This window comes from Geotrypetes seraphini, chromosome 10 (assembly GCF_902459505.1).
Source record: "Geotrypetes seraphini chromosome 10, aGeoSer1.1, whole genome shotgun sequence".
In the NCBI taxonomy this organism is placed as follows: domain Eukaryota; kingdom Metazoa; phylum Chordata; class Amphibia; order Gymnophiona; family Dermophiidae; genus Geotrypetes; species Geotrypetes seraphini.
Genome location: NC_047093.1, coordinates 115269400 through 115294538, shown reverse-complemented (window position 1 = coordinate 115294538; position 25139 = coordinate 115269400). Strand labels below are relative to the sequence as shown.

General features: G+C 48.2%; 1 protein-coding gene across 7 annotated transcripts in view; it reads right to left on the bottom strand.

Moving 5' to 3' along the window:
- The window catches only part of PBX1 (PBX homeobox 1), a 1291292-nt gene that overhangs the window by 204980 nt on the left and 1061173 nt on the right, over positions 1 to 25139 (bottom strand). For 3 of the 7 annotated variants that reach the window (XM_033960105.1, XM_033960107.1, XM_033960109.1), the window contains exon 7: positions 10812 to 10889. The exons of the other annotated variants lie outside the window; for them this stretch is intronic. In XM_033960105.1, coding sequence (XP_033815996.1) covers positions 10812 to 10889 — 78 coding nt within the window. The remainder of the gene's footprint in view (positions 1 to 10811; positions 10890 to 25139) is intronic. 7 annotated transcript variants of the gene reach the window in all.

Here is a 25139-nt window from a genome sequence, read left to right as displayed (position 1 = left end):
TTCAGGTCTTTATCTGCCGTCATCTACTATGTTACTATGTGGTGCAGCATAGCAATCTTGAAACTTCAATCAAGTTTGCTTGAAAAGCTGTCCGCGTCGGGGCTCCGTGGATGATGTCACCCACATGTGAGAATATGCTGCCTGCTTGTCCTGGGATAATCATACATATGGCACTCGATGCAGTATACTGGGAAGCTTCGCTGGGTTCCTGCTGCCTCCATATCTCTTTTCTCGTACCTGAAGTTCCTCGGTGTAGTGGGGTGTGCCCGGCATGCAGCAAGTTTGAAAAAGAAGAGAGAGAAGAAAAGAATAAATGAGAATAGAAGAAAGGGTTTTTTTTGTTTGTTTGGGTTTTTTTAGTAGTTTAAGTTTAGGTTTGAGTTTAAATTTGCTGCTGGGCAGCCCGATTAGGCTTGCACCCCTCCTTGCTGGCTTTCGCCCTCTGTCTCACTGCTCCTCTGCCTCTCCTATTCAGAACCGGCTTTCTCCCCTCTGCCTCTTATATAGATGTATCCGCTGTGTGGTCGGGGCTTCTGGCTCCTTTTTAGGGCTCCTTCTCAAGGCTCCTTCGCAAAGGCACTCTCGCTAAGGCGAGCGCCTTCGCCGCGCACCGAACGGCTGGGCACCGTTGGCTCCCCTCCTCTTAAGGGGGAGTCCGGCCGCTGACTCTGCTGGTGACGCGATGCGGGTGAGCGGAACTTACTCTCGCCGCCGCTACCCTCTCTGTCTCTGCCTTCCTTGCTTTGATCTCAGCCCTCCTTCCACTGGTCTCAGCCCTCCTTCCTCCTCCCGGCTACCTCTCTCCGCTGCTGCCTGCTCCAAAATCTTCCGTGCGGCTTGTGCTGCCTTCGCACCGCAGCTCCCCTCCTCTTAAGGGGGAGTCCGGCCGCTGACTCTGCTGGTGACGCGGTGCGGTTGGGCGGAGCTTACTCTCGCCGCTGCCCGCCCTCACCGCCGCTACCCTCTCTGTCTCTGCCTTCCTTGCTCCAAACTCAGCCCTCTTTCCACTGGTCTTAGCCCTCCTTCCTCCTCCCAGCTACCTCTCTCCGCCGCTGCCTGCTCCAAAATCCTCCATGCGGCTTGTGCTGCCTTCACGCTGCAGCTCCCCTCCTCTTAAGGGGGAGTCCGGCCGCTGACTCTGCTGGTGATGCGGTGCGGGTGGGCGGAGTTTACTCTCGCTGTTGCCCGCCCTCGCCTCCGCTACCCTCTCTGTCTCTGCCTTCCTTGCTCTGATCTCAGCCCTCCTTCCACTGGTCTCAGCCCTCCTTCCTCCTCCCGGCTACCTTTCTCCGCTGCTGCCTGCTCCAAAATCCTCCACGCAGCTTGTGCTGCCTTCACGCTGCAACTCCCCTCCTCTTAAGGGGGAGTCCGGCCGCTGACTCTGCTGGTGATGTGGTGCGGGTGGGCGGAGTTTACTCTCGCTGCTGCCCGCCCTCGCCTCCGCTACCCTCTCTGTCTCTGCCTTCCTTGCTCCGATCTCATCCCTCCTTCCACTGGTCTCAGCCCTCCTTCCTCCTCCCGGCTACCTCTCTCCGCTGCTGCCTGCTCCAAAATCCTCCACGCGGCTTGTGCTGCCTTCGCGCCGCAGATCCCCTCCTCTTAAGGGGGAGTTCGGCCGCTGACTCTGCTGGTGACGCTGTGCGGGCGGGCGGGATTGAATGCCTGGTGTCGAGGTATCTCAAGGCACTGACAAGGACTTGGCTCCTTGAGTAGCGTGCTTATGCTCCAGATGAGACATTCGCAAAACTCGACTCCTTGCATAGTGTGTGTAGAATCCTCTCGAGGCACTCCCAAGAACTCGACTCCTTGTATAGAGTGAGGAGGATCAGCTTGAAGCACAGCCAAGGACTCAGGCTGGACTGCAGGAAGCAGAGTTGAGGAAGGACTATGTTTGGCAAGCATATTACCAAACTGGCGATCCAAAATGGTCTAAATCATAGCCTCCAAATCTGAGACCAAGACTTGAGGATCGGGTACATTTGGTGTGGCTATAGTCTGCGAGGAAGAGGAGGAAGAATGACTCTTCGACTTGGAGACATGCTTCTTGGACAGTTTGATAATCACTGCTGGAACTTGACTTGAGGGAGGCAGCAAGGCAAGCGTCTCGTCAGGAGAAGACTTAGCAGATTTGCTCGAGGATGAGGACGCGCCGAACGAGGATGGCTTGATTAAGGTTGAAGCCGAGGTTGAGGTAGAAGGCGGAACCCATGTGAACTTGACTGGATTCGAGGTCGAGACCGGGGCAAATGGATCCATACCTCCAAAGAGGTTTTCCACCTGAACTCGATGACGTTTATGGGCACAAGGTTGAAGGGTAGCACAGCGGGCACACGACTCCGGATGATGGTCAGGTCCCAAACACTGAACACACCACCTCTGTGGGTCAGTGAGGGAGATCGCATGCTGGCAACGGCTACATTTCTTGAAGCCTGTGACCGGCCGGGACATAAATGGAAAAATAGCCTCAGCTAGCTCGAAACCCGCAGGCTGAGGCCGCGAGGCCGGCCCCGCCGTGACAAAGAAAAAATTTAGTCTTTTTTTTTTTATTTTTAGAAAACATGCAAAACACAGCAACCCTGAAAAGAAATATAACACGAGCCACGGTGAGAAAAGATACGAAGTAGAACTGAGTCTAGTGCAGAGCGTCGAAATAGGACTTCTCGGCTCTGCGGAAAACCCTTGAGCAAGCACCACTCCCTCCCCCCCGAGCACACGCCTCTGCTGCTGAACCCCTATCCTTCCCTCATTATTACAAATGATGTCACACACCTCCCTCCCATCCGAACCCTGCTGACAGTGAGCGAGCCCTAGTACATACCTTCCTAAGCAGCGTTGGCCCGGCAGCACTCTAAACAGGCTGCTTCGGCCTTGTCTACCCGTGAATTCACTCTGCCACGTTACTGATGACATCATCAGTAACGTGGAGGAGCGTTTGGAGGGGCGTTTGGAGGGGCATAATAAAAAAATAAAAAAACGTCTAAGTCCCCTTTTGGCCTAAGGCCTTAAACGTTGAAAGTAGAAGCAGGGAAAATGTCCATTATCAAAAAAAACGTCCAAAAGGAGGTTTTTTTTGATAATGGCCTGCCTTTACATTCAGCTGCTTAAACGCCCAGACCACCACTACGTCTAAACTTATACCATATAATCAACCTAAAAAAAGCCTAAGCCCCAAACGTCCAAAACAAGGGCTTTTAGGCGAAGGAGAAGCCAGTCCTTCGCCTAAAAGCTGGATTCTATAACCGGTGTCTGTCAAAAACAACACCGGTTACAGAATCCACCCCCCCTCCCCCCCCGACGACATTGGGGCAAGAGGGAGCCCAAGCCCTCTTGCCCCGCGAACCCCAACCCTCTCCAACGACGTCAGGGCAAGAGGGAGTCCAAGCCTCTTGTCCCACGGCACCCCCGACCTCCCCGACACTATCGGGGCAGGAGGGAGCCGAAGCTCTCCTGCCCCGCGGCACCCCTGAGCCCCCGATGAAGATCGGGGCAAGAGGGAGCCCAAGCCCTCTAGCCCCGTGATCCCCCCCCCCCCCCCCCCGCTGAGTCTGATGGGGCCAGGAGGGAGCCCAAGCCCTCCTGGCCCTGCAATTTCCAACTCCCCTCCCCCCCCCCCCCAAGATCTGGGAACCTGGCATTGTTATAGAAATCCCCCCAAAGGCTTTTTTTGCCATCCTCTCAATTTTTTGAGCAGTAGCTCCAGTTGAAAATTAACAGTTGTAATCTACAGTCTTCTCTTATATGGATCTTTGTGATTGGGGGGACACTAGAGGGGAAACTCAGACCACCCGATATTCAATGTTTGCACCTGCATAGCTAAGTGGCCAAAGATGGTCTTTTGTATGATCCTATTCATATCTGGTTGCACAGCTTGCAGGCAGTGGCACTGAATATTGCCAGTACCTGCATAACTTTTAGCTGCTACCCTGACCACTTCTCCAGTGCCTGGTTGTTTACATACCTGGTTAATGCTGACATTCTAGGGCACTGCCTGGTTAAAAAGCTTATGATGGCAGTCAATTCATTCATTCAATTTTCTATACCATTCTCCCAGGGAAGCTCAGAACGGTTTACATCTAATGTACCTGGGGCAATGGGGGGATTAAGTGACTTGCCCAAGGCCACAATGAACAGTGTGGGCTTGAACCCATAACCTCAGGGTGCTGAGGCTAAAGCTTAACCATTGTGCCACACTCTCCGCACACTCATTCAATGTGGTTTAACCAGGCAGGAGCCTCTCCTGCTTAGTGGAAGCCATTTAAATATTGGACCCAATGTCTTTAATATAGTCTCCTATTTAATTGCTTTATTTTGCCTTTTTATTAAAAAAAAAAATCATCTTCTACAATCATACTTGGTTTTAACGAGATCACAGAGTTTACAATGTTGCTAAGAAAACTCCAAGTCACCTTGGAATTTTCAACTGTAATGTTCCTGCTTTCACAACACTTATCACTGTATGCTTTACAGAAAAGTCAGACAACCTCAACATTGGCTACAACTTATGACAGTGCATCACAAATTGTGTGCCGCCAGGAATTCAATGACGTATATAGTGTCATTTCCGGCGTTGGCGCCTCTCCTCCTCTTCACCCCCACACGAACCTTGTCTCATTTCTCACAAGCTTGGGGCTGTGTCTGGAGTGTCTTCGAGCATGCACGGATGCCAACATGATGACATCATGTGCATGCGTGCGATATCATCATGTTGATATCCGCACATGTTCAGAGGCCCTCCAGATATAGCCCCGAGCTCAGGGAAAACAAGATGAGGTTCATGTGGGGTGGAGTGGAACAGGGCAGGACTGGGGATGGAACAGAGCTGGGCACGGTTGTGGGTGTACCACAGAAAAACATTTGCTCCGTTAGTGTGCCAGAGCAAAAAAAAGTTTGCGGGACACTGTCTTATGACATGGAAGCCTGGGGTAAACATAATGTCACTGCATACAAAGACATTAGTCTTTTTTTGTTTCATCCCCACATTTTTATGAGACTTCAAATACACAGATGATGGTCAGGGCATTTTATCAATACTCATGATAAGATATTGGAAAGCTAAAATTCACACAAAAAATAATTGGCAGTTAATGTACAAAACAATACATTAAGGGCTCTATTTACTAAGGATTATCTTAGCATGTTGGTAAACAAGAGTCATGATGCATTAATACAGAAGAATCTCTAATTTAAGAAAAAAAAGAGAATCATTAGCATTTGTGACAAATAGCAACTGTAGTACTATGATGATGAATAAAATAACCCAACATTAGCAGCTAGCTATGGAGAATGATCTCTATAGTGCTTTAGCATTAAAGTAGAAAAACAAAATTCTAACATACTACACTGCATCTCCCTTTCTTGCAATTTCTCTGTTTTTGTTAGTCAATGAAAAGGGTCTTCCTATATTGTTATTTCTGAAGTGCTAATAGATTATGCAGCATGCCACAGTTACAGATAAGTCTAACAGCAATCACACAGCATCAATTCCAGGTGATGACTTCTTGCTGCATAAGAGTAGCAAGACTCAAACATCTCTTTATGGTCTTGGGGCAAGACCAGTGTTTTATATATGGTTACCATATTTGTGAAGTGGAATAAAAGAGGACATATCACAGCGCCCTCGTCCCACCCCCAGCTCCACCCTGGCCTCAGCCCCGTGAATGGAATTCTTCCTGGTTCTTAGCCACTCTTTGGAAACACTTGAAGTTCATTATGCTATGCAGTGCGGTGTTACTGTTACTTGTATTGTGCAGTTTTGAATCATACAGTGCTATACTATAGGGACTTGGAACATGGTCTGACATCAGGGGCAGGATTGTGGTAGAGAAAACGTGCCGCTGAGGACGACAGGCAGCTGTAGGGATCGCTATAGCACCAGCGATCCTGCAGGCTGCTGTATTAGCTGCTTAAAATAAGAGCGGGGAAGCTGGGGGAACATGTAGGTTTGCGGGGGGAGCAGGCCTTCGTGACGGGGAGGAGGAGGAGGAAGAGTGCCTTCGCGGCAGGGGGCAGACCTTCACAGCGGGAAGGAGGAGGAAGAGTGGCTTCACGGTGGGGGGAGCAGGCCTTCGAGGCGGGGAGCAGGCCTTCATGGCAGGGAGGGAGGAGGAGGAAGAGTGCCTTCGTGGCGTGGAGGCAGGCCTGTGCAGAGGAAGGAGGAGGAGGAAAGAGTAAGAGAGGGGAGGGGAGATGCCGACCTGGGGTGAAGTGAAGGGAAGAGAGAGATCAAACCAAAAAGAGGGGGAGGAAAGCAGAGGAGAGGTGGTGGACTAATGGAGAGAGGGAGAGAGAAATGCAAGACCACAAGGGGAAAGGTACAAGAGGGACAGATACTGCTACAAAGTAGGTGGGCAGGGGGCAAGATGGCAGGAGAGATAGTAGGAGAAAGAATATACCTGGGGAAGGGGATACAGGAGGTAAGGAAGAGAGAGAGAAGATTCTGGATATGGGGAGAGATAAGATGCTGGGTATGGAGGGAGCATAGGAACAGTGACACAAGGGGAACAGTACTGGAAAGGAGAATAGGGACAGGCAGTGGCAAACCAAGGGGGGGCGTGGGGGGCAGTCCGCCCCAGGTGCCAAGCCCTGAGGGGGTGCTCCCGGTCCGGTTCCACCCCCCCCCCGCGTCCGGTTCAGCCCCGACGTCTTGCATCTGAATTCCTCCCCGCACCATTTACCTGAAGCAGCGTGCAGCAAGATCGTGATCCCAGCGATCTTTGCACTGCTTTGGCTGTTTCCTTCGCCATGGTCCCGCCCTCCTCTGACATCAGAGGAGGGGCAGGACTGTGGCAGAGGAAACAGAGCCAAAGCAGCACAAAGATCGCTGGGATCGCGATCTTGCTGCAGGCTGCTTCAGGTAAATGGTGCAGGCAAGCTGGGCGGATGAGCGGTCCTTCGAGGTGGTGGGAGGGCGAGTGGTCCTGCGGAGGGGGGGGGGTGCAGGCCTTCAGGGTGGGGCGGGCGGGTGGGCGGGCAGGCAGGCCTTGGGGGGGGAAGTAGACAGGCCTTCAGGGGGACAGGCCTTCAAGGAAGGGACAGGCAGGCAGGCCTTCAATGGGGGGGGGGACAGGCAGGAATTCGGGGGAGGGTGCAGGCCTTCAAAGGGGGGTGCAGGCCTTCGAGGGGGGGTGCAGGCCTTCGAGAGGCGGTGCAGGCCTTCAAGGGGGGTGCAGGCCTTCAAGGGGGGGACAGGCCTTCGAGGGGGGGACAGACCTTCGAGGGGGGGTGCAGGCCTTCAAGGGGGGTGCAGGCCTTCGAGAGGGGGTGCAGGCCTTCAAGGGGGGAGGATAGGCCTTCGAGGGGGATGCAGGCCTTCAAGGGGGGACAGGCCTTCAAGAGGGGGGTGCAGGCCTTCAAGGGGGGGACAGGCCTTCGAGGGGGGGTGCAGGCCTTCAAGGGGGGGTGCAGGCCTTCAAGGGGGGGACAGGCCTTCGAGAGGGGGTGCAGGCCTTCGAGAGGGGGTGCAGGCCTTCAAGAGGGGGGTGCAGGCCCTCAAGGGGGGACAGGCCTTCGAGAGGGGGTGCAGGCCTTCAAGAGGAGGTGCAGGTCTTCAAGGGGGGGAAAGGCCTTCGATGGGGGTGCAGGCCTTCAAGAGGGGGTGCAGGCCTTCAAGAGGGGGTGCAGGCCTTCAAGGGGGGGTGCAGGCCATCAAGGGGGGGGGACAGGCCTTCAAGGGGGGACAGGCCTTCGAGGGGGGGTGCAGCCCTTCAAGGGGGGGACAGGCCTTCGAGGGGGAGTGCAGGCCTTCAAGGGGGGGACAGGCATTCAGGGGGGTGCAGGCCTTAAAAGGGGGGAGAGGCCTTCAGGGGTTGGATGCAGACCTTTAAGGGGGGGACAGGCCTTCAGGGGAGGGGGCCCTGGTGCAGAAGTACACGGAGGGAAGGGGGAGGGGTTCAAAGAGTCATGCATATGCCGGACTTTGGGTGGGAAGAAATAATGGGTATGAAAATAGAGGAGAGGGAGAGAGATGATGGACCTTGGGTTTTAGGGAGGGTAGGAATAGAAAGGGAGAGAAGTTGGACACAAGGGATGTTGTGGAGGGGGGGAATAGAGATACTGGTTAGGAGGGTAGTTGGGAAAAGAAAGGGAGAGATGGTGGACCCTGGGGTGGTGGGGAAGGAGGGAGAGATGCTGGATGAAAGGATAGTTAAGAAAAGGTGGATCTGTGGAGGGAGACGAAAAAAAAGGAAAGATGCCAGACATCCGGGAGAGGGAAGGTAAACGGGGAGGACAGAGATGGCAGATGGATGGTTAGCATGCAGAAAGAAGGAAGAAGGAGACCCTGGCAAGCAAGTTATCAGAAGACAACCAGAGCCTTGGACCAACAAGATTTGAAAAATAACCAGACAACAAAAGGTAGAAAAACTAATTTTATTTTCTGTTTTGTGATTATAATATGTCAGATTTGAAATGTATATCCTGCCAGAGCTGGTGTTAGACCGCAAACGTGAGCTAGGATTTAACAGAGAGAGGAAAAGTCCTTTTTGTTTCTTTATTTTATTTACACCACAGCGCCAGTGTGGTTAGGAGAAGCCAAAGGGGGTGAAAAAGCTATAAAATAAACCCACCAGGATGTTTGAAAAAAACACCCAATTGGGCATTAAAATCGAATTGATAAACCAATTCAATAGGCTGAATCGAAAATTTTTTTCCTGAATCTGGCAGCATTAGTTTGTGATACTGTCGTAGACTTTAGGACCTGGGATTGGGGAGAGATGGCATCCTCAGTACTTTATAATGCAAGTGAAATGAGGATTTGGTCAGACTTTTGAAGGGTCTGCAGAAGAAAAATATTGTATAGGCCGGGGACATGAGACAGCAAGAAATGGGAACTTTTCTTCCTTCTATTTTTGTGAATGGAAAGGCTGAGGATGTCAGAGTTCAGTTAAAATATGTGCTTTATAAGAAAATATAATAATGTGTTTTATAAAATTTATAAGCATTGCTGGCCTACCCGGTGAGGTGTTCCTTGTGGTGGAGGCAGCGTGTCAATGTGTTGAGAGGAAGAGGTGGTCTGGGAAATTCTGCTGAGCAAACTCCAGGCCCATTTCTACCCCCCAGTTAGTCCACTCCACTCAACTGGTTCACACACTGAGTGGGTCTTTGGGTATTGTTCCTGGGTAGTTGTTTTGGGATCTCTTCCAGTGGTTTGTCAGTATCTCCTTCTGGTCCAAGGAAGGAAACTTTGTTAACCTTAGCATTGACCTTCAGAATATGTTTGTAACAGCGCTGCTTGTAATGTAATGTAATATATGAGGTTCACTGCCTGTTTCTATTCTGACCATTTATTCCGTTTCATGGTCATTACAAAAAATATTTTTTTACATGGGGGGGGGTGTCAAAAAATGATGGGCCCCGGGTGCCACATATCCTAGGTATGCCACTGGGGACAGGGACACAGAAAAGAGATGCTGGATGAAAGGGTAGTTGAGAAAAGGAAACATGGTGGATCTGCGGATGGTGGTGTCCATTGCTGCAGCTGTGGGGGGATGGAGATGAACAAAAGGAAAGATACCAGACCTCCGGGGAAGGAAAGAGAAACGGAAAGGGAGGACAGAGATGGAAGTTGGATGGTTAGCATGAAGAAAGAAGGAGAGCCTGATCAGAAGACAACCAGATCAACATGGGTCCAACATGATTTGAAAAATGATCAGACAACAAAAGGTAGGAAAAATAATTTTATTTTCTGTTTTGTAATTACAATATGTCAGATTTGAAATGTGTATCCTTCCAGAACTGGGGTTAGACAGCGAACGTGAGCTAGGATTTAACAGAGAGAAGAAAAGTATTTTTTGTTTGTTTATTTTGTTTACACCACAGGACCAGTGTGGGTAGGAGAGGGCAAAGGGGGTGAAGAGGCTATAAAATAAACCCACCAGGATATTTGGAAAAACCCACCCAATTGGGCAGGAAAATTGAATTGAATTGAATTGAATAATTGATTCAATAGGCTGAATCGAATCAAAATTTTTTTGCCTGAATCGGGCTGCACTACTGAGCACATCAGCACTTTCTTGTCCTCTCAGCCAGCAAATGCCGCCCATTTAATGGACAGGAGAGAGAAAGGGAAGTAGGTAGGTGCTTTCCCGCACACTGAAATCTTCGACATCACACCTGGATGTGGCAATTCAGGAGCAGACCCCCACCTCACCCAATGCCCAAGCCTCTTCTTTTACCGGGCCAAACCACCTGGGCTATCAGCTGGGGGGAAGGGGGTGTTTTCATGTGCACGAAGTGACAGGCCACTAATGACTAGTGAAATAATTAGTGCGAAGGAGGGGGAAACTGGCACTCTCAGTACTGTTCAACTGGAACCTCTGACTGCAGATGCCGGAGCTGTAAGGGGCTGGGGAAATGGGGAGAAGCCCAGAGCCAGCACTGCCTAACCCGGACAGACTCCTATGTAAACAAACAAAAATGCCCAGACTCCTGGACAGTCCTCTGAAAAGAGGACATGTCTGGGTTTTCCTGGACATATGGTAACCCTAGTTTTATAAACTACAGCTCCCTTTGACTGAGAAAACTGGTGCACTGTTATGACACTTTTCAAACTACTCCCATAGCTGCAAAATCTGCAAGTACTTTTCACTCATAGACCCAACATCAATTTTCAAAACAAAAGTATGTATGTGTAGTTTCAGTTTGACATTTGCCATTGGAAAAATACCTGTGTACATTTTCATTAACATTTCCAACCAAACACAAACTTCAGAAAACATAAAAAGTACACATTATTTCAAGCCCCATTGTAAAAGCAGAGTAGCCTCTACATGGTCATCTGTTAATCTGCTGTAAGATAATACATGCATACTAACCGAGGTTCTGAGGTGTAATGAACTGTGTTTTACTTTGCAGTTGAGGTTGCGGGGTTCCTGGTTCACACTGTTTGCCTCCTGGATGAAACAGAAGATACAGCCAGCCATTTCAAGGATAACTATTTGTGCAAGGGATTCAGAATTATTCGGGGTGGGGGTGGGGATGGAAGAACTGGATGCTGAAAATCAGCACTCTCAAAATAAGGTGGTCAAGATGGCTCTATGTTCACTATGATGTTTAAATATCAGTTAGTTAGTTTGTTTTTTGTTAGTTAGACCCAAGAGCATCTTCAAATTGTATTCTTTCCGCTATAGTATTAAGAAATGAATTACACATCACAGAGTAGTTCACAAATTACTAGCATACTGAATAAAATCTGAGCCAGTCTAACACCACACAAGAGCAAGAAGAGCCCCACTGTTACAGCATTAAAGAGAACAAAATATGTCAATTTATCAAAAATTTAGATGTCCCTTATAGTCCCAATGGTCAGCTGCATTGCATGTTAAAATCTTTTACAGAAATCAGAGGGTATCAAAAGTGAGGTGAAGACTGACTTCCAACTGGTCCATTATAATCTTTAATTACAAAACCTTTATTCAGTATCTTGAGCAAAATGTTCTTGCAAAACCAAGGGCTTGTGCTGTCAACTGCTATGCCACCATGAGACTGTAGCCTGGTTTATTTTATTGCAATATATTTGTACTCTTGCAAGGACACTTTATTCCATGGTGACAGAGTCAGACTGGTAAAACTTTAACCCTCTTTAAAAATGCCCCCAGTGAACATGGAGTTATCTGTTCCCCTTAGATAGGATGTAAGCAAGAAAAACACTAAGAGGTCACAATAATTAGAATTTCACCAATTAAAATACCAACTGCACAGCGGTAAAGAGAATTATTCCTCAATGATAATCATGCAGCTACTAGTTGATCACAGTTTATGCAAGTTTTGTTTTTAGTCTACTTTCAAGGCATTCTGGGACCTTTATTTTTTCAGGTTATAAAGACTAGGGGCTCTATCTCTAAAACGCAGTCAGATACCATAGTTACATAAATTAGCACACAGTAAGTGCAAAGCCCTGTGCAGTAAATATAGGGTACATGTTAAGCATATGCTCTACATTTACTGTAAGGGGCAATTCTATAACTTGGCACCAAGATGTAGGTGCCTTAATGGGGTGTTATTAGCATCAATTATAAAATCGCTTCAGAGTGCACTATACTGGCATTCCCACAAGTTAATGGCTGACATAAATTGGCACACTAAAGTATGCTATGAAATGAGCAACTGATAGTATTTTGTACGCTGTGCACATTGTTTGGTGACACAGTTATATCCCACCCATGTTTATGAATCTTGCAGATATATGCTAAGTGAGGAAGGTACGTACATTATAGAATAGCACACAGATATTATGCACATAAATGCCAATTACTAATGCCTCTGATGTACATTAAGTGCTATTATTCTATAACATATGGGCACAGTTGGTGCCTAACATTAAGAGTCAAGTTAAAGAATGAGATTGTTACCACATGGGTGGCCATGCTATCTGCCACTGAATGTAAATATGTCAGTACATAAAAGCACTGCAAAGGGAGGTATACCACCATTGCAATAACTGCCACCCACATTAGAGAATGACACGGTGAAAAAATTGGTCCCCGTCACCGCCCCGTCCCCGTCTCACCATCCCCGTCACCGCCCCGTCCCCGTCTCACCATCCCCGTCACCGCCCCGTCCCTGTCTCACCATCCTCTTCACCGCCCCGTCACCGCCACTGCCACCCCATTCACCGCCCCGTCACCGCCACTGCAATCCCATTCACTTTTCTTTATTTACGTATAAAGGAAACATTCTTTAAAACTTTAAAACTTAGTTAAATATTAGTTAATAACTATACAAAAACAAAACACGCAGAGAAAAAATTAATTAATATAAATTCCCTGACTTCCCTGCACTGTCCCCCCTTGAAGGTCTGTCCCCATCCTGAAAGCCTGATGCCCCCCCCCGACGTCCGATACATCCCTCCCCCCGAAGGACCGCCGACTCCCCAACAATATCGGGCCAGGAGGGAGCCCAAATCCTCCTGGCCACGGCGACCCCCTAACCCCACCCCGCACTACATTACGGGCAGGAGGGATCCCAGGCCCTCCTGCCCTCGACGCAAACCCCCCTCCCCCCAACGACCGCCCCCCCCCCAGCTTCAAAATGATGCCTGAAGTTACCTTGGGGGTTCTGAGCACTATTAATTTTAATTTATTACAGCACTCCAGAAATATTTTTCTAATTGTTTTAACTTGGAAAAGCGAACCAGGATTGTCTTAATGAAAGGCTTATGTTCTGCACTGCAGCCCTCCTGCCCTCGACGCAAACCCCCCTCCCCCCAACGACCGCCCCCCCCAGCCGACCCGCGACCCCCCTGGCGCCCCCCACGACCCCCCCACCCCCCTTCCCCGTACCTTTGGTAGTTGGCCGGACAGACGGGAGCCAAAACCGCCTGTCCGGCAGGCAGCCAACGAAGGAATGAGGCCGGATTGGCCCATCCATCCTAAAGCTCCGCCTACTGGTGGGGCCTAAGGCGCGTGGGCCAATCAGAATAGGCCCTGGAGCCTTAGGTCCCACCTGGGGGCGCGGCCTAAGGCACATGGTCGGGTTGGGCCCATGTGCCTCAGGCCGCGCCCCCAGGTGGGACCTAAGGCTCCAGGGCCTATTCTGATTGGCCCACGCGCCTTAGGCCCCACCAGTAGGCGGAGCTTTAGGATGGATGGGCCAATCCGGCCTCATTCCTTCGTTGGCTGCCTGCCGGACAGGCGGGTTTGGCTCCCGTCTGTCCGGCCAACTACCAAAGGTACGGGGAAGGGGGGTGGGGGGGTCGTGGGGGTCGCCAGGGGGGTCGCGGGTCGGCTGGGGGGGGCGGTCGGAGGTTCTTGGGGGGGGCGGTCGTTGGGGGGGAGGGGGGTTTGCGTCGAGGGCAGGAGGGCCTGGGATCCCTCCTGCCCGTAATGTAGTGCGGGGTGGGGTTAGGGGGTCGCCGTGGCCAGGAGGGTTTGGGCTCCCTTCTGGCCCGATATTGTCGGGAAGTCGGCGGTCCTTCGGGGTGGGGGTGCGAGTGGTCCTGCCGGGGGGGGATGTATCGGACGTCGGGGAGTCGGCCGGGCAAGAGGGCTTGGGCTCCCTCTTGCTCCGATCGCGGGTGCGGATGGGAGCGCGTGCGAGCGGTCGTTCGGGGTGGGGGTGCGAGCGGTCCTGCTGGGGGGGTGAATCGGGCGTCGGGCGGTAAATAGCGGTTCCTAGAAGGGGGTACATTGGCCCGCGGGGACAAACCTGTTCACCGTTTCCGCGGTCGGTGAATGGCCTTGTCCCCGTCACCGCAGCGACTGCTAGTTTTCTTCCCCGTTTTCGGCGGTGACCCGCGGCTTAAATGCGGTGGCCGCGGGTAAACCGTCACCGTGTCATTCTCTAACCCACATCTCATTCCCCTCCTCCAAAATCCAATCTCTTTTCTCTACATACCAGATATCCATTCCACTCGTGGCTAGCTTTATCACTCTCTTTGAATGTACAGATCTCCCGCAGCTGTGAAAACCCTGCCCCCCAGGTAACAATCCCACCCCCCATCCCCAAGCTCCACTGGAGCCATCTGCAGAAATAGTAGAGTGGTCCCAGACAGGAGTGGTTACCTTCTGCATCTGTCTGGGCCTTGGTCAGGATTCAAAATGGCCACTTCTAGTAGTTGTCTTGCACTATACCACTAGAAGACAATTTTGTAGTACCATGTGTCTAATGCTAGAGGTCATGGTCGCTATTTTGAATCCCAAAGGAGGCCCAGCAGGAGCAGAGAGTATCTACTTTTGCCTGAGATTTATTTATTGCTGCAGACCCCTGGGGGGAGGATCAAAGAGTGGGGGTGCATCCTGGGGCCATGGTTTTTTTCCTTGGAGACCAGGGCTTTGGATGAGAGGGAGTGGGTATATGAGCCAGGAGGGGCTTGAACACTGGTGGGTGTATCAGAAGGGAGATATCAGAGTGTGTGTATATGGGGGGGGGGGGGGACCACACCTACACTGAAAACAGATGTGCTATTGGACTGCACCTACTGCCTCCTCTTGAGGTAGAGGTAAGTGCAGTTACACTATATCAGCAGTTGTGACAGCTAGCAAGTGGTATTCCACAAAATGTCAACTGTCACTGATAGTCAGGCCTCTGCTCCTCTGACCATTCTGAATCTTGGAGGAGCAGAGGGGAACTACAGGTTAATAAAAGGGATGCTACATGTGTTAAAATGTCATGAGAAGAAAGTCAAAAACTGTCAGTCAGATGGAAGGTAAGACATCAATGTAAATAAACAGAACAAAAAAAAAAGAAATCAAAACTGGCAAAGTGAACATTCCCACATTGCATGACATTTTTTGCCTGAAATAACAGGAAATAACCCAATTTTGGTGTTTTCCTGGGCCAGTAAAATAAAAAAAACTAAACATAAAAGCATACTATATAACATAACAATCAACTTATATACTGCAGGACCGTGAAGTTCTATGCGGTTAACAAAAATTTATAATAGTGTATACCAGGGGTCCCCAAAGTCCCTCCTTGAAGGCCGAATCCAGTCGGGTTTTCAGGATTTCCCCAATGAATATGCATGAGATCTTTGTGCATGCACTGCTTTCAATGCATATTCATTGGGGAAATCCTGAAAACCCGACTGGATTCGGCCCTCAAGGAGGGACTTTGGGGACCCCTGGTGTATACAATTGAATAAACTGAAAATTACATACCGTATTTGCCGGCGTATAAGACGACTTTTCAGTACCTTAAAATCCTCCCCAAAGTCGGGGGTCGTCTTATACGCCGGGTACTGTTTACATGCCCTTACTTTACATGCCCTAACATCTCCTTCCTTACCTCCTTACGGTGCTTACGGTACTAGTAAACCTGCCGGGACATCAGCGGGGCCATGGCGGGACATCAGTGTGACAAGGGTGCCAGCTCCTTCATCCTGCGCAGCGGGAAGCAGCGGCGCTCTGGCCCCACCCCTTTTCTTTTTACTACGTCTCTCGCACATGCGGCCGTGTGTGGAGTCTAGCCCTTAAGGAAGTTGCGGGGGCGAACAGGAGGCTTTTGAAGGCTTTTAAAGGGAAACTGTCATGCCAACAAACTTGCTAGGGACTTGCCCGGCACTTGCTCTCTCCCTCTATGTGTTATCTTCCTTCTATCATTGACAGTTTCAGTTTGGTTAACAGTTTAGAAAACAAATAGCATGGCAGCTCCCATGGGTTTATTGTTCTACTAGTATTTATGCCCGTTACATTAACGGGTGCTAGAATATATGGCTGGCTGTCTTTCTTTATTTATGTCTCTCTCCCTGCTCCTGTCTCTTTCTTCCTTTCTTTCTGTCTCTCTCCCTCCTGCAATTTTTCTCTCTCTCTCCCTGGCACCCTTTGTCTGTCTGTCTGTCTTTCTTTCTGTCTCTCTTTGGTCCCCTGTCTGTCTTTCTTTCTGTCTGTCTCTCTCCCTAGCCTCCTTTGTCTGTCTGTATTTCTTTCTGTGTCTCCCCCCCCACCCCCCGCCCACCCCACTTTCCTTTGCAGAAGCAGCAGCGGTATTTCCCTTCCCCTCCAGATCCCTGTGAAGTAGTAGCAGCATTTCCCCCCCACCCACCCCCCATTCCCTTCTCTTCCCCCACCACCACTTTCCTTTGCATAAGCAGCAGCGGTATTTCCCTTCCCCTCCAGGTCCCTGCTGAGTAGTAGAAGTATTTTCCCCCACCCCCCATTCCCTTCTCTTACCGTGAGCTGCCCTGCTCCGTTCAGCCCCTCCCCCTTCCCTTCCCGCGTGCTGGCCTGCTGCTGCTGAAGGTTTTTTTCGGCGACTCCTCCTGTTAAAATTCTAATCCTGTTAAAACTCCCCCCCCTTCCCGCAACCGCTCCTGTTCAAAGCGGCCTGCTGAGGTTCGCGGCCGGCTGTAACGAACCTCGCAGGCCGCTCTCCAACTCGGTAGCATGTTCCCTCTGACGCAATTGCGTCAGAGGGAACGTGCTACCATGTGGAGAGTGGCCTGAGAGGTTCGCTACAGCCGGCCGCGAACCTCAGCAGGCCGCTTTGAACATGAGCGGTAGCGGCTGTTGCGGGAGGATGGGGGGGGGGAGTCGTTGGTCCTACAGGCCGCTGTGAACAGGAGCGGCGGCAGGACCATGAGGCGGGAGTGAGCTGTTCGGCTTCCCCTATCTGGGGAAACTGCCGTGCCGAGGAGAGCCGGGAGTGAGTTTTTCGACTTCCCCTATTTGGGGAAACCGCCGTGCCGAACTCAGCTGCACGTTGGGAGTGAGTTGTTCGACTTCCCCTATCTGGGGAAACCGCCGTGCCGAACTCAGCTGCACGTGGGGCCGTAGTAAGCGCGGGGCATGCTGCAGTCTTGGCGGCCACGGACATACGGATCACGGAAGCACGCCGATAAGACTGCGCATGCGCCGCCTACGGTTTTATTATATAGATTCAGCTTTAGTGAATTAATTAAAATTGTTGAAATAAATTCTGATGTTCTTTTAAGTTTTATTTGTTGTGCAGAAGGTGTGCGGAAGAAGGGGTAGTCTTATATGGCAAGTATATAACAAACTCTATATTTTAACTGTAAAAGTTGGGGGGTCGTCTTATACGCCCAGTCGTCTTATACGCCGGCAAATACGGTAAGTTAAAAACTCACAGAATAAATTACTAAAGTATAATGTCTATAAACATGGAAATTAATTACCCAAATATTTAAGAAACAAGTATGTCTTTAAATTTCTTCTAAATTTCACATAAGAGCTCAAAGACATGATTACATTTTCCAAATCCTTGCCCCATAATGCTGCCTGATATGACAAAAGATAATGATGATGTTTTTTAAATTTACAATCTTTAACAAGTGGGAAGACAAAGTTCAGGTGCAAATTTCTCCTATGTTTCTTATTTGCAAAAGTAAAGAGGTCAATCAGGTATTTGGGAGAAAGTCCAAACAGTAGTTTGAAACAAAAACAACTAAATTTAAACTTCACATGCGCCTCCACTGGCAACCAGTGTAATTTCCGGTAAAATGGCGGGATATGATCATGCTTCTTCAGCCTAAAGATCAATCTAACAGCCACATTCTGGACCATCTGCAGTTGCTGCATATTTCTTTGAGAAATTTCTAGATAAACAATATTGCAGTAATCAAGCTGACTATGCACAAGAGACTGCACCAAAATTCTAAATGATTCTACGTCAAAATAGGCCCAATTTCCAAAGGGTGGAAAAACTTTTTCTAACCAGGGAATCCAACTGAGTCTTCATAGTTAAACCTTGATCCAATATTACACCTAGGATCTTTATAGTTGATAGATGCCAAATAAATGTAGTTTCTGGTTGCTTGAGAGTTAGTATTAAAAAAAATAGGCCGAATTAATACTATACTATGCCATACCATAAACTTTTCCAGACAAACTACCGGACATATGGTAGGCAAAGTGTGGGCATACTCAGGTGTGGTGCGCTAAGCTTACACTTAAATTTCCACCAGAAATTGATTTTATATTCATTTTTAAAGTATTGCAACATTTCTTAGATTTTTTTTCTGGTTGTTTGAAAATTCTGGTTAATTGAGTTGCAGTTAACAGAGAGTCTACAAATAGTGCACACACTTTAAAAAAAAAATACCATAAACATGGAAAACTAAACCAAAAAAAACATTTTACTCCTGTCTGCATTTTTCATTTTTAAACATTAATTTGCAAATTTTTAGTTGTCATGCAATATATTCAACAGTTCTTGTTTCAATCTGTTTCACGTTTTGGTGCTATCTTTGCTATACCAATATGCGTTAATGCCTTCTTTGCTAATGTATGGTTCACACAAGTGCTAATGAGAACTCACAATGAGCATCTGTATCAGTTGGTTTTTATCTGATTCTTGATTTTATGCCACTCAGTTGAAAGAAGAAAAGCCTCAGATATGACAATGATCCAAATTTAGGGCTTAAAATACTATCTGCGATTATTGGCTTGTTTCTGGGGGTTGTTTTGCCAAACACCCATGATGATACAATTTTGTTATTTTCTCTTTTTATTTTTATCTAGGTATTCCCATCTTTAAAAATAATGACCTTTGAAAACTAAAAAAGAAAGAAAAATTTTAATAGTTCAGTTGAGCTGGTTTTAAAGCAGTAGAACTCCATGTAATCTAGTCAAAACTGTTGTGTTTCAGTGGGAAAGTGGAGTTTAAAGGGGAAACCTGTAGACCAGGGGTGCCCACACTTTTTGGGCTTGCGAGCTACTTTTAAAATGACCAAGTCAAAATGATCTACCAACAATAAAAATGCTAAACATATATATATATATATATACACACCGAGTGTACTTTGTATTTATGTTCAAATATTTTTTTATTATACAGCCCCCCTCCCCCGAAGGCCTGACCCCCTCTGAAGGTCTGCACATTCCCCCTCAAAGGTTGACTCCCTCCCTGAAGGCCTGCACTACCCCTTGAAGGACTGCACTCCCCCCCCCCCCCCCGAAGGCCTACCCTCCCCACATCCATTTACCTAATTCCAGCAGGGAGCAGTCTGCAGAGAGGATCGCTGGTACTTTAGCGATCCTTGCAGGTTGCCATAGGCCTCAGGAGCTGTCTTCCCTCTGCCCCAAGCCTGTCTCTGACTTAGAGGAGGGGCAGGACCACGGCAGAGGGAAGACAGCTCCTGAGGCCTATGGCAACCTGTAAGAATTGCTAAAGTACCACCTGCCACCGGCCGTCTCCCATTCGTCCCCTTTGGAGATCCCCACAGGAATAAAGAAGTTAAATTAATAGAATACTTAGGCACAGAAAAACAAAGAAATACTTCCAAGAACTGCCCCATAAGAACTGCCTGTCACAATGCTCATTAGTGGAACTGAATGAAAGACAAGTACAATGGATTTAGAAGGGGGACGATCCGCCCGGGTGTACGGCTTGGAGGGGTGCACAGCCGGCCAGGTCTGGGTCATCCTGCCTTTCTTTTCCCCCGGTCTGCGCTCGGGGCTTGCGCCTGCCTGGTCCCGCGCCGACGCTCGAATGGTGCCGTCAACTCCCGCGAGTCTCGCGATAACCAACAGCACCATTTGGGCGGCGGGTGCGAGCCCCGTGCGCAGACCGGTGGAAAGGAAGGGCAGGAGGACCCGGACGGCTGTGCATCCCTCCAAGCCGTGCACCCGGGGCGGGGGCGGACCGCCCCACCTCGGTACGCCACTGATTGGGAGGCCTATTTTGGGGTTTTTAAAATTGTATATCGGGCAGCATTAGGCCTCACTCTTACCTCAATCATTACAGGTGCTTCTATTTCTTGTGATGCGCTGAGCTCCGTCCCCTACCGACCTTTACCCCGCCCTTCCAGCACTCTGATTGGCCAGCGTTCTTTAAGGGGCGGGCCAGTCAGGAGGGGAAAAAAAGAGAAGGGAAGAAGGGAACCTGCTGTGCGATCGACTGGGGTCGCCTGAGCGAACGACCTGTCGATCGCGATCGACGCGTTAGGCACCCCTGCTGTAGACCATGCTGCTGTTCACTGCTCAAGTTTGTCATACTGTGAGCACAGACCAGACAAGGATAAGCTTTCCAGCCCCTTTTTGATAGTTGTAGTATGATTGTGGAGCCGATGCATAGCAACATCTCTAAGAAAAGGACAGATTGAAGGTGCATGGTGTCTGCTAATGTACTTTGGGGGGGGGGGGAGAGATCTGGTGTTCTATCCTCGGACAGTGAGGAAGGGATGCTGAAGGGGAAAATAGCACTGCCATAATGCCTGCTTTGGCTTTTTATTTTTTAGCTGATGCAATTTCTTTTATTGTTTCAGTTTTATTACTGATTGGCGTTGGGCTGACAGCAGTGTTTTGAGGCATGTAAGAATTACTCTGCTTTGCTGTATTGAGTCTTTTGACTCTAAAGCAGATATTGCTGTTTTGATTTTTCAATTCTTTCTGCAGCACTTTTTCTAAAGTGCAGTTGGTTTTGCAGTTACTGCACATTTAACACAAAATTTAATGTGTGGTAACTGCAAAGCTTTTGCGATATATGCAGAAGAATTGCCCTGTGTTTACTGTACAGGTAGACACCACATTGCAGGACACTATTGGGCTCATTTTCAAAAAATATAGATGTCCAAAAGACAGCATAAACCAGCACTTGGATGTCTTAGTCAAAATGTCCAATAGGTATTCTCAAAACAGACTTTTTAGATGTCTTTCTAGTTATTTTGTCTCCTGTGCGTCCAAATATTAAGGGGGCATGTTAGAGGTGTGTTTTGGGCAGACTTAGGACTTGGACACTCGTCAAGCATAATTAAACCTTTAACAAAAGGTCCTGGGCTTTTGGGTTGGTTTTTTTTTAGACATTTGGAGCTAGACCTGTTTTAAAAGCGTCTAAATGCTAAAAAGGTACCCAAACTGACCAGATGACCATTGGAGGGATTAAGGCATGACCTCCCCCCCATTACTCCCCCAGTGGTCATCAACTCCTTCCCAATACCCAAAGATGTTTAAAAAAAAGTGTGCATTCTAGCCTGTATTAGGAGGGGGTGCTGAAAAGTTCTCAGCCCAAGTAGCTTCAGATGGTAACACAGACATTTAAGCTCAGAGAGCAGTGTGGTATTCTTATATTGCATGGCATGCTTATATTGTATGGGGAGCCCTCCAAAACCTATTGTACCTAAATTAAGATGACATCTGCAGTCATAAGGGCTATTGTTGTGGTGGGTACAGTAAGTTTTGGATGGCTCACCATACAATGTAAGCAGTTTATAGTGATCTGTGTCATAAGAACATGAGAAGCGCCATCTCCGGATCAGACCTTCGGTCTATCTAGTCCGGCGATCCGCACACACGGAGGCCCTGCCTGGCGTAATTTTTAGTCACCCATATCCTTCTATGCCTCTCGTAAGGAGATGTGCATCTAGTTTGCTTTTGAATCCTGGTACGGTCGATTCTGGGAGAGCATTCCAGGTGTCAACCACTCTCTGAGTGAAGCAGAACTTCCTGATATTAGTCCTGAACTTGTCCCCCTTTAGCTTCATTCCGTGTCCTCTTGTCCGTGTCAAATTGGACAATGTAAATAGTTTTTTCTGCTCTATTTTATCGATTCCTTTCAGTATTTTGAAGGCCTCGATCAAATCCCCTCGCAGTCTCCTTTTCTCAAGGGAGAACAATCCCAGTCTCTTAAGTCGATCCTCGTATTCCAGCTTCTCCATACCTTTTACTAGTTTTGTTGCTCGTCTCTGCACCCTCTCCAGCAGTTTTATATCCTTCTTTAGGTTGGGAGACCAATGTTGGACGCAGTATTCCAAGTGGGGTCTGACCATTGCTCTATAAAGCGGCATTATGACCCTCTCTGTCATCTCAAAAGATTCCTCGATAAAACTTTCGCCTTCCAAGCAGCCAAGCTGAACCCATGGCTAGCCCAAATGATACTCGAGGCCCCCACTTACCTTGCCTTCAGAAAACTACTCAAAACTTATCTATTCAGCAAACACGACCCTTAATTATCCCCTCACCCCACATAACACCTCGCCCACCCCTGCTCCTCTCCTCCTTCACTAGACCTTCCCTTTTTTCCTACTCTCTACATCCTTTGTCTAGTTCGATCAAAGCTGCAATTTCTGATAAATTGTTGTAAATCTACCCTTCATTGCAGACTGTTGTAAATTGTTGTAAATCTGCTTGTCAATGCAGGTCATTTTCTAATTGATGTAAACCGCCTAGAACTCGCTGGGTATGGCGGTATATAAGAATAAAATTATTATTATTATTATTATTACTCATGATTCCCTTCTTTATCATGCCCAACACTCTATTTGCTTTCTTTGCCGCCACCGCACATTTTGGTTTTAGGGTCCTATCTATCAGTACACCCGGGTCCTTTTCTTGTTCGCTCTTACCCAGAGTTGCACCTGACATTCTATACTTGTGCTCCTTATTCTTTCTGCCTAAATGCATTACTTTGCATTTCTCCACATTAAACTTCATCTGCCATTTCTCCACCCATTTCTCTAACTGACACAAATCACTCTGGAGTTCCTCGCTATCCTTTTGCGATCTGATTGCTCGGCATAGCTTTGTGTCGTCTGCAAACTTGATGATCTCACTGGATGTTCCTTCTTCTAGGTCATTGATATAGATATTAAATAAAATCGGCCCAAGTACCGAGCCCTGGGGTACACCACTAGTCACTTTCTCCCAGTCGGAGAACTTCCCATTTATGCCCACTCTCTGTTTTTTGTTCTCCAGCCATTTGCCTATCCATCTTTGTATATCCCCCTCTATTCCATGGCTTTGTAGTTTCCTGAGAAGTCTTTTGTGTGGAACTTTGTCGAACGCTTTCTGGAAGTCTAAGTATATTATGTCCATCGGTTCTCCACTATCAATTTGTTCGTTCACGGTCTCAAAAAATTGAAGTAAATTCGTTAAACATGATTTCCCTTTCCTGAAGCCATGTTGATTGGCTTTCATCAGGTCGTGTGCTTCAACCATCTTTCCAGGGACAGACGTAAGGCTCACAGGTCTGTAGTTGCCCGATTCTCCTCTCGATCCTTTTTTGAAAATTGGCGTGACATTCGCTATCTTCCAGTCGTCCGGTATCTGTCCAGTTCTAATTGTCAGGTTGGCAAGTTTTTGCAATAACTCTCCAATTTCAACCTTCAATTCTTTTAAGAATCTCGGGTGAATTCCATCCGGTCCAGGAGATTTGTCACTTTTAAGTTTGTCGATCTGGTAGTATACCTGGTCCAAGTCCACTTCTACTGTGGTGAGGCTGTTTTCTATTACTCCTTTGAACACTTCTACTGCATCTGGTATTGTAGCAGTGTCCTCCTTTGTAAAGACGGACGCAAAGAAGGAATTTAGTCTGTCTGCAATTTGTTTGTCTTCCTTGATGTACCCTTTTCTTCCCTGGTCGTCCAGCGGTCCCACCGCCTTTTTGGTGTTTTTTTTCCCTTTTACGTATCTAAAGAAGGGCTTGAAGTTTTTGGTCTCTTGCGCTATTTTCTCCTCATAGTCCTTTTTGGCATCCCTCATTTCTTCTGATCATCTTTATGTTTGTTCCAAGCTTCAGTTGTTTTCGTGCGTTTCCAATTTTTTGAAAGAGTCCTTCTTTTCTTTTATGGCTTCTTTCACCTGTCTGGTAAGCCAGGCCGGTTCTCCTTTGCCTTTAGTTCTCCTTTCTTTGGAAATCCGCAGAATGTTGAGATTTTGTGCTTCCGTGATAGTATTTTTCAGTAGGGACCATGCCTGATCTACCGTTTTAATTTTGTCCATCTTTTTCTTGAGCCGTTGTTCTACCATGGCTCTCATGCGATCGTATTTACCCTTTTTAAAGTTTAAGGTCGTGGTTAAGGTTTTGGTACGTTTCCCTTTCCCAATGTCAAGTTTATTTAAAATATATTTTATTGAGCTCAAGAAAAACAGCAAACAATGAGATAAAGCAAACTTTAGATACGCTCACTTTTTGATATAATCAATCCAAAGTCCCCCACCCCCCCACCCCACCCAACCCCCCCTCCTTTGGGTCCTCCTTCAAAGTATAACAATAGCAAAGAGAGAAGTATCTAAGAAAACAGGCATACCAGGTACATTAGAGGAGACAAAAACAAAGAGTCAACAGTTGAGCAAACGGCTGCGAGCCACAGGAGTCATAGTAGTTCAAAATGGTTCCCAGACACATTGAAATGTACATTCTGGGAGGGAGGAAAAGTCCTGCACATCATGCCACTCCCACATCAGGAGAGTAATCATCCGGCAATGCCAAATGGAGTAGTCCGGTGCATCCCCCTCGAGTCATTTTAGCAAAATACACTTCAGGGCAACGAGGACAGTCCACTTAAGGAAGCAGCTGCCCCCTTCGTACGAGGGCAATAATGAGGGATAGCTCCAAACAATAACAAAGGCGAAATGTTCCAAATACGCTCCACAAATGCAAAGACAGCATGCCAGAAAGCCTGAATGCGAGAGCAAGTCCAAAACATATGACCCAGGCCCGCATCAGGAGCCTGGCAGCGGAGACAGGCAGCAGTCTCTCGAAAACCCGAGAGATATGCATTCCTGGGAGAAATGTACAAGCGAAAAATCAACTTATAGTGTTGCTCCCAAAAGGTAGTATATTTTCTAAATGCAGGTAACCTAAGGATAGCCTGGAGAAGCACATCATCAGGCAAGTCAACTGCAAGGTCATGGGCCCAAGCTTCCCGTAAGGTGGTGTAATCAAACATGGGGGACTCATCTTTCAAATGGCGATGATGAAATTTAAGGGGAACAGAAAGTTGGGAACCAATAGTGAATGCCGTGGAA